The sequence below is a fragment of the Astatotilapia calliptera genome, chromosome 13, assembly GCF_964374335.1.
Source record: "Astatotilapia calliptera chromosome 13, fAstCal68.1, whole genome shotgun sequence".
Lineage (NCBI taxonomy): Eukaryota > Metazoa > Chordata > Actinopteri > Cichliformes > Cichlidae > Astatotilapia > Astatotilapia calliptera.
In genome coordinates this window covers 19,177,526-19,194,534 of record NC_137434.1, presented here as the reverse complement: position 1 = coordinate 19,194,534, position 17,009 = coordinate 19,177,526, and the positions used below count along the sequence as shown (strand labels likewise).

At 40.1% G+C, this 17,009-nt stretch overlaps 1 protein-coding gene across 2 annotated transcripts in view; it reads right to left on the bottom strand.

The window, feature by feature from the left end:
- LOC113034806 (SH3 and PX domain-containing protein 2A-like) overlaps positions 1-17,009 on the bottom strand; it is a 60,099-nt gene that overhangs the window by 18,030 nt on the left and 25,060 nt on the right. For both annotated transcript variants that reach the window (XM_026189864.2, XM_026189865.2), the window contains exons 6-7: positions 13,666-13,697; positions 5,687-5,815 (exon numbers count right to left, since the gene is read on the bottom strand). In XM_026189864.2, coding sequence (XP_026045649.1) covers positions 5,687-5,815; positions 13,666-13,697 — 161 coding nt within the window. The remainder of the gene's footprint in view (positions 1-5,686; positions 5,816-13,665; positions 13,698-17,009) is intronic.

Here is a 17,009-nt window from a genome sequence, read left to right as displayed (position 1 = left end):
CCCTTCAAGAGCAGATGCACAATGTAGACATACAATAAGCACAGACAGTATTTCTAAGCTCTTTCTCTCTCATACAGTATCTACCATCTGGAAACTCTATCAGTTTTAAGAGCCATGCTTCATTTTTACTGTAATCAACAACAGATTCGCAGCTGCAACAAAGTAACTAGATTTATGGAACTCTGCTCTTTTCCTAAGGTACAGGAAAAACCCATAAAACAACGCTACAATCTATGAATGCGATCAATCAAGTTTGATTCCTTAGCATTGGCATGTTTAATACAGTGTGACTGACACACTTGTTAATGACCAGATATCCGCAAAAATGTATAATTAACTTAAGCAGGCTCGACTTGATTAAAGTTGAAATCCACACTGTTTTGTGCAGTGGAATAACTCCTCACAAAAGAGTTCGACCACATCTTCCATGAACATGTGAAACACAGACTCAGCAGCATGAGTCGTTTTTTTTTTTTTCATGGCCCGAAATGATGAGGAATGCAGGAGCTCAGCAGTCCTGCAGATACTCGACACCACTGTTGAGTAAAGCAGGAGAAAACCCCATTCATTTCCAGCTTCTGTATTTATTAACAGTAGATCATGTATCAAAGCACAAGGGAAAGGCATCCAGCCCAATACACACACTTCCAGTTTTCATAAAACACTGGATTTCAATTACCTCGGTGGCTCTGGTACAAGGAGGGGTGAGGGGCAAGAAATGGCACAAAACGACTTTTAAGAGCTAATGCTGACCTAAGGAACAACCTTCACTCCCTCCCAGTCTCTGAAAGGATCCCCTCATGGTCTGAACGAAGCTGTAACCCACAGCTTGTGTGCTCTCTATTCTCCACCGAGTTGGGAGACACAGCAGTCCTTGAGTGCCTGAACCCACCCCTTAAAATGCTGGTTTAACTCAATGGTCAATTCTTAAGTGAGAGGGAGACATACCTTTTTTGGCTCCAGACATAGATTTCTGTACACTATTATTAGAGCCATTACTGTAACTTAAATACCATCACCATGCCTGTTTTTTATCCCCATATGCCTCTGTGACAAGATGCAAGGAAATAATGCTATCTGAAAATATAGGCTAAGGTTAATTTCTAAAGATGGTCATTTTTACTTCCTACACTGGGCTGAAAGAATGTGAAGGATGAGGATTGCTCTGAGTGCATAATGTGTCTTCCATCTGCTGCTGCAACTTCGGCTTAAAAAAGACATTTAACAGTTGGCGAGTTTTCTGTATAATGTCTTTGGTGGTTCATTGACATGAATTATAGTGTTTTTCCTCTCTTGCACAAGGAAACATGTTCCTGCTGAAACTGCACATACCAAATTGGGAAACTTGGAGTTTGAGGATTAGCAGCAGGTCAACACTGACCTTCCAAGAAAGTTGGGATAGGGGAAATAAACGTCTGAAGATATTGTGTAATACTAAACTAAACTGGTGTTAGCTTTCACATCTAATTCAGTTAAGTGGAAAAATCATGAATTGGTGTATTACTCTATGTTAAATTACAACAAATTAACAGATTTAATCACAGGCATAAAATGTCATTTAAAGCAGTTAAGGAGATAAGGCTGAAAACTAGTTCTGAGGGTTTTAGGCGACAGCAGACTGACATAGTTGTGGAAACAAATGCTGCTCACCAGATTTCTTTTTTTTTTCCTTTTGGTGTTTTTTTATGGAAGAACTTGCTTATTTAAGCAAACAGGAAACACAAAACACATTTGCTATTTATAGTATTAAAACTGGAAAACTCCAAAGACAGAGAGAAAGCACAGGAGATAGTTTTCAGTGAAAGAATTTACAGCATTACGAAACAAAGAAAAGTGGCCCTGAACTGTAGACTAGATGATGTCCTATATTAACTAATAATGACTTTCAGAACTGATCAGCTCAGTGACAAATGCTAAAAGAATTAGTTAAACAAAAAGTGATGAAAAGAAAAAAGTCTAAATGTGGAGATTACAGTTGTTTTTCTGAAGACAAATGGCCATGGTTGCTATACTTTGGGTTAGTAAAATCATACTTCAGAATCTGTTTTAGTAACGAGGAAGGATATGATTTCTCTTTTAGCACATAAACACAGTGTAGTGAAATTGTATAGTGACATTGTAAAGATGGTACAGAAAGCTGCATCTGGTCAGACAGAAAAACACACAAACTTGGAAAAGTGAATTTGTAGAAAATGAAATGGCTGGTAATGGACAGATGTAAGGTGAATTATTAATGTGAACCTGGAGGGTTAGCCTTGTATAATTTTGCAGATTGCTCTCTGTTTCTTGAGTCAACTCCAGATAAAGGAGATTTAGCTGATCTGAACACTGAGTCCCTGCTGAGGTTTACCCTGAGATCAGCTTACTTCCAGCCTAAAGACAGGAAGGACAGACAGTATTGTATTAATACGTTTTTTCCATGTGAAGGTTGAGCAGACATCCTGCCCATCTATCATGCCACGCTGAAGGCCAGACCCGTTTAATCTGTGTGTTCAGCCTTTGTGGGCTTTCAGTGAAGCCATCAAACATCACCTGCAGGAATACCCCTGTCACTTTCCAGTCTCTCTGTGAAGCTTTGTCAAACTTTGAATCATTCTTGCCAACAAGTGACTTTTGGAAAAAAATGTCTTGTCTTGTAAGTGAAAGTTAAGGTTTTGTCTGAAATTCCTCTAACCCCGCCCTGCCTATATAAGCCCGGTGAAGCAGCAGAGACACAAAACATACTGTACATAGGTGGTGCCAGGGGGTCTTTGGGGAGATGGAGGGATGCTGTAAGTCGATCTTTTCACAGCAGACAGACATTCCTGGAGTTCATGTGGCAAACCGTAATTCACAAATGCTAATCTACCCTTAGAAGAGAGACGTTAAAAGCTGATGGTATCCACATAGAGAAATTGTCAACACAGAACTGAGGGCAACACGCTTAGCACAATAATTATGATATTTCCAGAAGCGTCTGCAAATTATTTTTCCTTTCCTACGTCGCCCTTTAAAAGGCAAAGTTTAAACCGCTGAATACAGAGCAACTGAACTGACCAACAAGCCTGCTAGCTTAGCTTTGGTTAACATCTCTCCAATATAGTGTAAACTGAGGAGGCATCCTGGAGGATCCATTAAGCCATTATAATGAACCAACCTCTCTGAACCACTAACTTTGGCAGGAAATTGCTTTTTCCATTTTCTCTCCGAGTTTCTCCCTGCACTATTCTCTTCTCCTGAGCCACCATCTCCCCCTGGCAAACTCTCATAAAAAAGACAAATAAAATAGCTTCACAAAGAGTGAGGACAAAAAATTATTAAACTTTAACAATCATTTTCTAAGAAAGCTTTTGTTTTCCTGCATCTGTGTTAGTAAATAGTATTATTCAAGAGAACTGAATCAGTGGGCCACCTTGCTGATTTACCACACACTGCACCCACTTCAAACACCCCAAAAAACAGCCGACAGTATAAACTACTGTACCAACTGAAACAACGACCACAACACAAACTATATCATCAAGCCAGGGCGACGGAAAATACTTGCTTGGCTTGGGATAGCAGGTTGGAAAAGTGGAGAAAGCGGAGCTCACTTATAGGGCTGACCTAGATTCAGTGCCCCGTCAGAGGCATACATTATCTAATCCAAGGTAAGGGAAAGTCGATAACTGCACTGGGCAGGAGTCACAGCCAATGTCTATGGTGCAGTAGCTTTAACAGCAGGACTTTGGTTGACGTTACTGGGTGAATGGCAGAAACAATACAAAGCTGCACTTTTCCATTTCTAGATCTGGCTCTATTATAAGCTCATGCTGTTGCACCTTTAGATGCTGATATAAAATTAGATGGCAAAGTTTTCTACTCACTGCATCCAAGACTCTACAGGGGGACTCATGCGGCTTTAAATCTGCCCAGATTGAAAATCCATACAGCCCTTTTATCATAACAAATACACCAGACACTTTTAGTACCTCTAACTCAGCAAATTCACTACATAGAGCTGTAATACACAGATCAATCTGTCAGAAGCTATTAAAGGGTTTGTACTTATACTGCAAGGGAATGGATGCTAAATCAAATGAACTCTGAAATCTTCTTAGCACACACCTGGTCTTGTTAGTGCTGGCAGAGGGACACAGAGTGATGTCACCCAGCCAAATGGAGCAGAGTTAGCCAGCTTCCACTGGAAAGGTGTTGATATTTCAGCCTAAACGCTAGCAGTGCTGCTGGAAACAGTCTCCACAGCAAATTGTAAGGAACGCGGGTTATACTTCTGTGATCTCTGTGGAAGTGTCAGTGTATAATAAAACTGTCAAATAGCCTTCAGATGTGTTTTCAAAAGCCTGCCGTCTACTATTTTGCTTTCTAGAAACTCATAAGAAATCCATCTAACCAGAGATGAATGAATGAGCTGAAGTGAAAGTGGCAGCAAAATATAGCCTGCTTCAGAGATGAGAGGCAAGCAAAGCAATAATAACATGAAACAAAGTTAGAGCAATAACACGGAAACCTGGAAATCATAAATCTGCAATGAGATGTGCATGAGTTTCACATGGATCAACAGTGCACAGTGGTCAGCTGAAAGACAAAAGTGAAGGGGCCCATAATAAAAACAGGACCATGCACTTGAAATTCATGGAGAAAAGCACTCGTATAAGGCCCCCAATAAAAGGACTTCAAGGTGGTGGAATATCCGCCTCACAGTGGCTCCCCATTGGGTTGAAATCCTACCGGAGCAGAGAATGAAAACAAATACATGAACCCAAAGGCAGGACACATGACACTTCAAAGTGATCCTACTCTGTGGACCTTTTTCCTTAAGGCCACTGTGGCAATCACACCCACAGTGGAACCTAAATCCAGTTGCCTTCCCTTCACTATTTCCTCCTCCATCTCTCTTTTGCCATCCTCCCGCTGAAGAACACATGAGTCTGATTACTGTTTTACTGTCTCAGCACACCATTAAAGCTGGACGTCAGACCCTGTTACCAGGTTTATTTCTCTCCAGTCCCTCCTCTGCTTCATGTGGCAAATTCAGACACGTGCTTAGACCTGGCATCGTTGATATTTGAGCATATTTAGGACACATGTTTAAATTTGTGATATTATTTGTAATCCATTTCATATGTATAAATTATATACTTCATTAGGTCCTACTGTCTTCTTCCACCTACGATAAAACAGTCCTGGGAGTACTACAGAATAATCACTGACTAACGTGAGACTGTGCTTTATGTTGGCATTAAAGATTCAGTATTGTCAAACTAAATTACATATACCCTAAATTTGTAATCTTGGCCCTGTCTGCTAGCTCTTCCAAGAGGTTAAACAGCTGACTAAGGACTCTCTGCAGCTGGCATTTGTAAATCCAGCATGTCTTGCTGGCTTTCCATTAAAGTGAGGTGGAATAATTAATATGAGTCTGGAAGACATTCCTCTTGCTAGAGGCAACATTCTGGCCCTCAGCCTAAACCAACAGTGGGAAAAAACAGGGCTGACTGCAGGCCAAAGCGAGCCTCCAGATGGGGGCTGAGCAACAGCTAGCAGGCTTCGGACAAAGAAGGTGAAAGAGTCGGGGATACAGAAAAGGGCAGAGTGTTCGAGGAACTATATGACTGAATACTGAATGTTTGTGTTTTACATACACATAGCATGCGTGCTGTTTTTTCTTGCTCAATACTGTTGTGCATCTGTTTTGATTACTCACCACTCTCACTCTTTTCAATGACGTCGACCACCTCGCCTGCTTGAAGACTGATTTCTGCAGGCTCTTGTTTTTCGTAATTGGCCACCACCACATACTGTTCCAGAAGCATGGGGTCCGAAGCATCCAGACCTGGGGTTGATGGAAAAAAACATGCTGTCAGCCAGCTGCCAGCCATAGGTCCACGAGAACGACTGTTGGGCACTCGCTGTGCCATAGGCCACTTTGTTTGTAGAGCTTAGCCAATCACAATATTCACGAGGTTCAGTGCATCTTCCCCAAAGTCTAGCCATAGAGCTGCATGTCCCTCCAGCCCAACATCAGGGGCAAAGGAGACAGTCTAGAAAAAAAGAACCTCCCACCAAGAAGTAAAGGATCAGACATTCAAGTGCAGAAAATCCATTCTGTTTTACTAAAGGGACTTTATCCGTTTTCTCCAACAAAGCTGACTCCCAGTCAGTAGATACACATAGACACATGAACACAGTGGAAAGGCTCGCAGCAACGGGAAAGCAAAAGGAGGTGTAGAAGTGACAGAAAAGTGAGCTAAAGCCAGCTGAGGACAGGACAGTAGAGTGGGAGAAAGAAATGGTTTCCCTTGGAAAATAAACCATCTGCTAAAAAGCCTCCTTCTCTTCAGTTGGGGCTGGAACTGGGGGAAGAGTAGGGGGGTTGTGTACGCCAATCATAAGAGTCGGCATAAGGGGCCTTAAATAGAACCAGATGAAGGGGCTGGAGCTGTGCTCAGAGGGATGGCCCTCTGTCTCCTTGAAACACTAGAGCTCTGACTACAGCGTGCAACCCAGCCAATGGAAATCTTCCTCTGTGTACTTAACTGAGTTAACCATATAAGCGCCAGCAGTGACTTAGATTTGTTGATTTGGTTTGCACTCGTTTCCTAACTGGGTCAACATCTCACCAGATTTTGGTTCATTAACTAACACCAGCACAGCTTTCTCAAGTAGCAAACATGTGTTTTCATTCGTGAAGGTATTTAAAGAAGGCATCGTACATAACCGACAACCCGCAACATTTTTTGGTTCCCGCCTTACATAACTGAGTCCGGCTGAAGCCTTAATCGGGAACAATCTCTGAAACAAGCATCCCTGAATGGACTAAAGCAGGTCTAACAAGTGTCAGCTGGAATCTAGTCACAAGCCAGCGACACTGAGCTCAAACATTAACAAGACCTTCTGTTGATCACCGAGTTCAAAGCTGTGTGGACACAGGAGGAGCTTCTGTGTGCACACTAGATTATATCTGTTTACTCTATTACTGCAGTTGCAACAGATGTTTACTTTAATGGTGGTTTAATATCAGCAAAATACCAACAAACTTCCTGGAGATCCTCATCTCTTCGTGGGCACACTGGTCCAACTTCTAACTAACTGCCATCAGTAGGGTTAGTTTAACAGAAACAGCCAAGCACATACAAATAAAAGCCTTTTTATGGGGTAATCACAGTTCCTGGAAAGAGCAACTCGGTTTGTATCCTGATGATGGAAAATAAGAAAAGTTCAGTGTGATAAATGGAAGATTTGAGCCTTAGATAAGGAATGATTGAGAAGGTTCGGATTAAGCTGCCATTTCTCTAAAGAGCTCACCTGGCTACAGTCCCGCAGACTAGAGATTAACATTTCTCTAAATCTGGATAATATTTCACATTCAATTCAGGGACTGCACTTGAAATGTCAAGGAGCTAATAACTCACATAGATGAACTCAGCACCATTAGCATCTCACATGATGAAACTGCCAAAGAGTCTGACACTGGATTACTGTGGTCGGGCTGCGGTTTATGAAGCTTCACGTTATTTATGCAAGATGTTTTGTCAGACCACAAAATTGGGTGCAGAAACAATGGAAGGAATATTATATAAATATTGCCTTTTTAGTCTTCACTGTATAATATGACAGTAGTTACTTTGGTACAGCAGGCAGAGTTATTTATTTTGACACTATTAATAGAAAAGTGTTGTTAAATGGTTTGTTTTAACTCACAGGTCAATTAACTCTCTATGAGGATATGTGAGCAATTACTGCGTACTGGGTAAGTGAGTAATTTCAAGTCTATAATTTCGCCTGTATTTATGGAATATCTCCAACTATATATGTTTTCTATCATGTTTCATATCTGTCAAATATCACAAATTTTGTAGACTGGAGAAAATGTTAAAACATGAGGACAATTTAAATGTTTCCAGGCATCATCCCTGTGCTCGGTCTGTCCAGATTTTAAAATGTATTAGCATGCATAACTTTTACCAAGTGTAATTTAAAATAGCTTTAATAAACAGCAATGCCATAGACTCATTCTGTTGATTTAGCTACTGCTGGTTGTGAAATAAAACACTGACCTCTGTGGAACCCGCCTCCAAATATCTTCAAACTTGGACATTGTTTTATCAAAGAAAAAGAAAACAGAGGGCTCATTTGTCAACAATGCATTTTCAAGACAGATGAAAATAATACTCAGGTCATGAGCTCATAAAACTCTGTGTCAAAAGACGTAAATGTAACCTTCTTTAGCACACAATTAGCAGCTGCTGCGAGAAAACCGTAAATCTGTGACCTGAGTGACTAAAGACTTTGTCAGTAAAGTCAACAGGCCTGAAAAACAAAAGCTAATATTTCATCCTCTTTCAGGAAATGAAATGTTTTGCAACAGCAGGAAGACAGAGCAAGAAGAACATGTGTGTGGGGAAAAAAAAGCAGACTTGAACAGGATAAGCCTAATTTCGAAACAGTGTACGAAATGTGAATCATACAAACTGTACAAAACAGTGTTTCAGACAACACAGTGAAACATAGTGATCATAACAACTAAAATATATACATAGTATATGCAAAAGAAAGGCAGCTGCAGAGTGTATGAACACTACTCACAACAAACACTGCTGAAAAAGAAAATATATTTAAATGTTTTAATCAATAGCTAAAAGTAATCCTGCCCCTGTAGTATCTGTAATATCCTGAGAGCTCACCTGATCAGGTTTATATCTTTGTGAATGTGTATGTATAAGTGGAGGAAACCAGAAAGAACAAACTTGTTCCTCTAAACAAAAAGCATAACCAACCCCAGAACCAACATACACTGCAGCATGGCTAACTATTTTTCATTAGGCTGAACTATTTTGCACAATAAATAGGCTACATTTAAAAAGTATCATTTCACTGTATTTATTTTAGTCTTTTAAAATGTGTGTCTACGTGCAGAAACATTATCTAACACGTTATGCATGTTATGCCATATTAACTTGTTAATGATTGTCACATTACTGTTAAGTTGCCCAGAATGTGCTTTATTTTCTGTTGTGTTAAATTAGAAGTGACACTGTGAGTGAACTTAATTGATTGGTTAGTGCGTCAGAAGAGCTACAAGTGTGAAAACTGTCTTGTTACCATAGACAGTACAAAACATGGACGTAGCATCCAGATCAGAAAAATGAAGCTAGCATGAAGTTTGTTAAATCCACCTTCTATCTGAAAGCCACCAGATGGCGATAGTTGTAGTTGAAAAAAAGGATTTCTGGTATTATATAAGTTTATGAAAAAAACAGTTGGCTCGACCTCTGTACACGTTTTATTTTTATGGGCGAGCCATCATTTACAAAATAAGTCTATTTTGTAAACTTGGTTCATATAGTGTTTTAAAACTGAGGATTGTGTCTGGTACAGTGTGCACACTGTGCGATTTCCCTGTCAGACCTACCTTTCTTCTCGGCTTCCATCAGATATTAACCACTCGGTGTTTATCTCTCCTCTCTCCTATTTATACACGTGCTTCCTGCTCCCACCCTTCCACTCCCAAATGTCCCAACTCCATTCAACCCCCAACTCCACCCCCATTCTTCCGTCATCAGCTCCATCCAGGAATGATGACAGTTTGGAACTTTGCAATAATTCATCACCAACAGGAGGAAGCCAGAGAGTCTAGTCTACTCATTCTTTTTTCCCTAAAAAACGGTTTTCAGGCTTTTCAAGCTTTTTGCTTGGTAACATGGTTGGCACAGGTCGTTATATTTTAGTGCCACATTTCTAACCCTGGGGTATCTTTGTAAGAGCAGAACCGTGTTGAGAAGATTTGGCAAAGTGCAGTGCCTTTGTTTGGCTCATCAGCAGCAGATGTGCAGCTGGATTAGAAAGGGACACAGAACTGCTGTTCAATGTAGTACAGATGTACTCATGTCATTGAATCAGTATGTGGCCCTAAGGGAAAAGAGGCAGACCACAAATAAATAGTACAGAAACATTCACCCAAATCATCTCAGTTAGACAGCCTTCACATTTCAGTTAGAAACTGCTGAATAGCTTCATCATCCTCACTTTTGCCTGCTGATTCTCGCAGTAAAGCGTAGCTCTGCAGTATAAAACTATTGGAGTTCCAAATATCTCATGATCCACTTGGTAAACACTGAAAGTCACGGTATGTTTATATTTGCTACACGGGTTTCTGCTTTTGAAAAAAATTGAATGAAAACTACAGAGCTGATGATCTGGAGGAATCAAACATATTTTTTTGGGGGGGTTACTTCACTCTGTGTTGTTGCCTTTTTTGGCACAAAGCTACATTTCTTGAAAAACAAGTGCACAAAAACAAGTGCTGATCATTGGAAAATATGAAATCACTGCCAGGCTGTGTATCATGTGAGCCGCATCTTTGTCCACATACGCATGATAACAACAGAACAGGGACCCACTCATAAAAACACTGCTCTACAGCACTACTAGAGGCAGTGTAAAACAACCCACAGTGCACCTTTAACTTCACTGGATGTTGCTGATATGAAAAAAAAGAGACTGGAATCAGATTCAAACCGCTAATTTAATGAGCGAGACTCCTCCACTTCATCAGGTTTTCCAGTAGAAAATCTGACGCCTGCACCACCGAACAAACAGAACGTAAGGAAAAAGAAACATAATGGATCCTCGGTTTTACTTACACAAAATCCTAATAAAAAATATGCATTTGCAATTTTTTTCCTCAACAGTATAGTCTTTGAAGAACTGTCACTAGTCATCTCTTATCAGAAACCGTGCATCCTGTACTGTATCTGTTCTGTGCTGCAGGGGCCAGAGTTCAGGAGAAATGGAAAAAAAATTCTACACCAAACCTAGAAATCTGTGCATGAAATGAGCTGTTATATGACAACAACTAATAAAAAAAAACATCTGTTTGATCGACATTTGATTTAAACCTTAACACATTTCATGTACTGCTTGACTCATAATTATGTACGACTGAACAAAAATGCCCAGTATTCAATAGCTTGTCATTGACAGGGAAGCTTGCTGAAGCAGCGTACGGCTGTTAAAGTGGTTTGGAAGTCCTCATTTGCCTTAATGATTTCCTATGCCAGTTTAAAAATCACATCCATCTGCAAACACAAACAAACACACGGCCCTCTTGACCCACCCACCATCTGACTTGTTACCAGATTCCTTCCAACACGCGCACACGTACACCCATGCATACTACATGTAGTATGTAAACTCCCTCACAGACACAACCTCATCCACACATATGCACCCCCGTAGGTCCTGAGAGACCTGCAGCTCAAATAAAGACAGCAAGTCTGCACACATAAACACACTCACTGGGCCTTTGCGCAGCACTGACATGGTTTCCACTTGCCACGTAAACCTCCTCTCCTCTCCAGCTGCTTTTCACATGCACTACACCCTCGAGCGCTCCATTTCTTTCTTTCCTACTCAATTTCTATCTGTCTTCTGGTCAGCCAGCTCTCTTTCTGAACGCACATAAATACTAAATCTTTTAAGCTCCTGAACTTCGGCATCCTATGAGCACAGTAAGCAGCAGTTGATCCTGTTTCCTTTAGAGGTTCGCTTCTGACAGTGTGTCTCTTCACCTAACAGTGATTCATGCTGACCAGCTGAGTATCGGCAGTCAGCCCTGACAAATCCATTATATGCTAAAAAAAAATGGCATGGCTTTCTTTGAATCTCGTGTAGATTGTTGCAAGGCTATGATGCAGAATCAATCACTGCTTCGATCTTGCAGGGCTCCAGAAGCGTGAGTCATAAACAAGAAATGAGATGTGGGTCTGAATTTTACTGAAAACACATGACAGATGAGATCCCCAGTTTATATAACACAATTTCCTTTCACTACACTTCTTTTCACTACCCCCCATCTAGTATCAGCTCTACCAAAAAACACAAAAAGAGAAGAAGAACATTTTTTTAAATCCCAACACAGCAAATGATGACAGAACTGTCACGAAGCCAAAGATGATAACAAAACAAAAGTGAATGATCATCTGTGAGTGTGCTGTTCCTGTTTTCTTCTCTTCCCAGGTAAACAGCGTTCCAAATCAAACCTCTAATCGCTCAAAGTTTTGTGGTGAGGGGTTACATTCTCTGTTTTAGGCAGGGGATCAGTAAACTCTTAAGGGAAACCTGCAACGTGTAATTATGGAATACATAAGCTGCAGCTACAGCAGAAATTCACCACAGACTCACTGCACTTATCTGCTGTCCTGCTTTGAAAGAGAAATATCCATCTTTAACCACTAATGTCCAGCATGGGGACTATACTGGGGGGCTTCAAGATCAAGTATGGGGAGCTTAAAACAGTATGAATAACAAACCAGCATACGTACCAGATATAAAGTGTATTATTGTGCTTTGATTAATAAGACTTGAACCCAAAAAAATGTTTAAAATAAGAACAAATACATGCATATAATAAAGTCTGCAAAACAGATCAATTTTAGATCTAACTAAATTATTCAAAATAAAAAGGACAGCTACTACATGATAAAACTTTCCAGGCAACTGATATGAATATAACTGGAAGCCAATCTAATATCTTGCACAGACTGAATGCAGGCAACACGCACAGACACACACAGCTGAAATACGACAATTTTTTCCATTCCAGTATGTAGCTGGAATTCACTGTTACATAAAGCCTCAATACCGTGGAACGCATAATGAAATTAGGCTGGGGTCTTATTTCGTTTGGTGACAATTCCAGTGCAGCTTTTCCTCAGAGTGGATCACCCACAGAAAATTAACTTCCTAGGAGCTTTTATAGCCCAGCTATGCCGTACGTAACTGCGGCAGACTGCAGGAAGGGATTGCCAAAGCAACTTTACATCTGATTGCAGGACGAACGTGTAATTTGTAACGCGTGCGGGTATTCTGAGACTTCGAGCACGCAAGTGGATGCATGCACAAGAACTGGACAGCTGTTCACTAAAACTCCTCTCATGCTTTTCCTGCCACCTCCTACGCTCGTATCCCCATGCTCAGCTGAGTCACTCAGCACTCTAACACACAAAATATTAATGCAACGGCCTATTCTGGCAATGCAAATGCAGAGGCACAGACAGGTGGTCTCGCCCACATTACACTGTTTTCCTGACCATTTAATAATACCACAGGATTGTTTATGGCACCAGAGTCACACTCATGGCGGACAGTTTGGAAAAAAGAAAACAACACATAATTCACAGCAGCACAACCAGAAATGTACATGTTATTTATTTAATAGTTTTATTTCTAAACTGCCCCAAACAGTTATCTTCATAACCAGCTAATCTGCAACTTATTTTCTTGATTAATTGAGAGATTCAGATTGTTTAGTCTCCAGAGAGGCCTAAAACCAAATATAATCAATTTACTGTCACATGGGGCAATGAAAGGAAGCAAATTCTGCAATTAAAGAAGCAGAAAAAAACATTTAGCATTGCTATCGAAGCTGAAAATATTAATATCATATATTTACTGATATATTAAAATCTTTATCGTCTTACTGAGGTCATCTATCTTCTTAAGCCCCCACAAGAGATATCAATTTTTTTCCATTATCAACAAACACTGATCTCATTTTCAGTTCTGCCTAAGACTCCTTAAGACTTTGACAGGTAGAATTGCAGGAGTTGCCTTTTCTTTTAAATTTAAAGCGGTACAACTTTTTTAAAACCCATGAAAATTAACATAAGGATATTTTCTTACCCGATTTACGTTTGCCAGTGCCTCCACAGTCTCTGCAAAAGAAACAACAGCAGAGCAACATGGTCAGAATGAGTGTGTAAGCAAGAAAGGCCAGAGCATTTATATGACTGGTTACAGCTGAATCTTTGCCCGGGACCATCCAAGTACAGTTGGCACACAAGTATCAGCCAAACCCTCGCTGAGAATGCATGAAGAACTTGACCCACTACCAGTGGGAGGGAGACAGGGTGGGATACGTATGAGTGAGTCGCACAATAAGTGTGTCAAGGACAGCAACAAAGGAACCCATCGGCCCTTTTAGCCAATGTGTGTATATTTCTGTTAAAAAGCCAGATATGTTGTACATGAGGGGAATGCAGCTGCCTCTATTTAACAGAACAGCGTTTATTGACTTTACAACAGTATCATATCCCTCTTTAAGTCCCATTCATCTTAAGATGTGAAAGCATCTTTCTGTTCCGAACTATGAACTGCAGAAAAAAACACTGAAAGGAAGCGAGCTAGTGTCAATGAACCTGCTCTGTGCTTTGACACTCATGAAGGTCACAGAGCAGCGACTATCCCTTCACTGCACCCACGCTTACTGCGCTGCTCAAAAAGCTGAGCTTAATCAGCAGAGATGGGATATTTATGTTTACTTTGTCAAAATACTATATGCACTTTTCCCACTCAGTGTACTGCAACTTGTGAAAACACATGCAAAGTCTACCAAATAGAGTACCAAGCTGCAGGTAACAGCAATAGAAAATTTATGTGTTTAATTTACTCAAGTAAAGCGTTTTTTTCTCTATTTTTTTAAATGCAGTGCATGCGCTGTTGAATTCGTTAAAATGCTTTCCTGAACTGTTTGTGGTTTCTTTATTTGTACGCGTTCTCTCAAAAAAATGAGCGTTGATTTGTGACGGCCACCTCGTATTACAGCAGAACAGGTCATTAGCCTAATTTCCAATTGTCACCGTTGTTCTATTCAGCCTCTTTCACACTGACGGAAATTTGTCATTTAGAGACAGGCAATAAATAAATGATGAATAGTTTTTAATTAATTCATTATAGGTTTGTTGATTCAATTGGAGCACTCACGCTTCATTAATTGCATGCAGGCACACAAGTGATGGTACTTCACATAATTACTCCATTCAGTTTGATGGGAATTTGTTTATAAAGTGGAAATGCATAAACATTTCAGGCCAGACCATTTTAGGAAGTTCGGGCTGAGTGTTATGCCCTGGTTTAGTTAACTTGCAGAGAGAAAACACCGAGGAGAAGTTGAGTTTTGACACAGATGGAAGCAGACACCTGGCTCTATGGAGGGCCAGCAGCAGGACTGGAGCCACAGCCAGTTATGGATATGAGCACATGTTTGGATAAAACCTGTCCAACGTTTGCCAGGTTACAGTCTGTTCATCAATACTCAGTGTTTGATTGAACCAAGTTACCAAAAAAACCCTGCAATTTTCAAAGTAGATTATTTGACACTGCTGTACAAATAAGCTATTTCGCATTTGTTTTACATCTATATAATGAAATAATGTAAAATATATATATATATATTCGTGATAAAATAATATCGGCACAATTTCTCTTTTTCCCCGATGAATGAGCAAAGTAAACACAGATAATTTATGAGACAATTATAATAATGAATTGCTTATACATTAGATTGATTAAAAGATTAAATAATAGACTGACTAAACTGACACTGAAACAAAAAGGCCATGAACTGAATTTCGACGGCGTAAGAAAAATCATTAATCGTTCATCAGCAATATAAATGTCATATCTTTCGATAAGATTGATGAACAGAACAAAAAACAAAGTTAAACTTTTGTGCCAAGCCACATAAATAAAGCTGTGGATTAATTAAAAATGCATAGTCCAACTAACAATGGGAAACTTTAAAACCCCAACTTTATAAGGAAAACACATCTAGGGTCAGAGGTCAGAGGAGAATGGGCAGGCTGCTTTGAGCTCATAGGAAGACAACAGTCACTCAAGTAATCACTCGTCGCCACCAGTCTATGCAGAAGAGCATCTGTAAATGCAAAACCTTGAAGAAGAACAGGGGCAGAAAACTACACAGTGTGCAACTACTGTCTGCTAAGAACTCTAGACGGAGGCTACAATTCTCACAAAAATTGTACAATAGAAATGAGAAACATGTCGCCTGGTCTGATGAGTCTCAATTTCTGCTGCAACATTCAGATAGTAGGGTCAGAATTTAATGTAAATAGCATGTAAAAAGCATGTATCAGCGATTCACACTGCTCATAGTGATGTAGGTCCATTTTCTTTGCACACTTTGGGTGCCTTAGTTGCAGTTGAGAATCCTTTAAATGCTCTATCTCAGCATGCTGACCACGTTCATCTATACAATCTACCGATCTTCTGATGGCTGCTTCAAGCAGAATAACACAAAGCTCAAATTATCCCAAACTGACTCTTGAACCTGACAATGAGTTCACTGCACTCAAACTCCAGATCTCAATCCAGCAGAACACCTTTGGGATGTGGTGGAATAGGAGGCTCACAACTTGGATGTGTAGCCAACAAATCTGCAGCAACTGTGTGATGCTATCATTTCAAGGATGGCCAAAATCTAAGGAATATTTCCATCGCCTTGTTGATCCTGTGCCACAAAGAACTGAGGCAATTCTGAAGGCAAAAAGAGCTCCAACCCAGTACTAGGGAGATGTGGAAAGTGTGTGTTGTTCCATTGGTTTCAGATTTTCCTATGTGTAAAATTGTTATAGATGTTAAATATTTCTTAATTATTTTAAAGATGTCTTCATTTGTTTTTATTTTGCCAAAATCTGCTTGGGCAGAGATGAAACTGAAGTAAGGCGGGGAAGAAAAGTGGAGATAAAGGAGACTCTTGACATGCCCTGCTTGCTTGTGACCTGTAGCACAGAGGTGGAGTAATATCTCTCCCAAGAGGAGACTGAGCACACAGTCCTGGCTTTGTGTACTTTCCTCTTATCACCAGTAAAATCTAATAGGTGAGAGGAAGGCAAGGGGAACGAAAATATGTCCAAACACTATTAAAAGTTTAAGACTGTGCTTGTGTATTTAGAGGTAAATTTCAACCTCTAAATACACAAGAAGCTGAAAAATAGTCTTTTCAAGCCATAAAGCTTTAGTTTCATCATTCAGACCAGGACGCACATACAGTGCAGGACACACGCACTAGCACTGAACACATCATTAAAAATTCAAACCCGTGAGAATCCATCTGAAGCTTGAGTTGGGAGTGACCATCTGTTTGCACATAACTGCAAACTCTTTGTAGGTGGGCCTATTACAAAAAAGGAATGTGTAAGATATTAGTGCTCGCATTTTTCATCCAA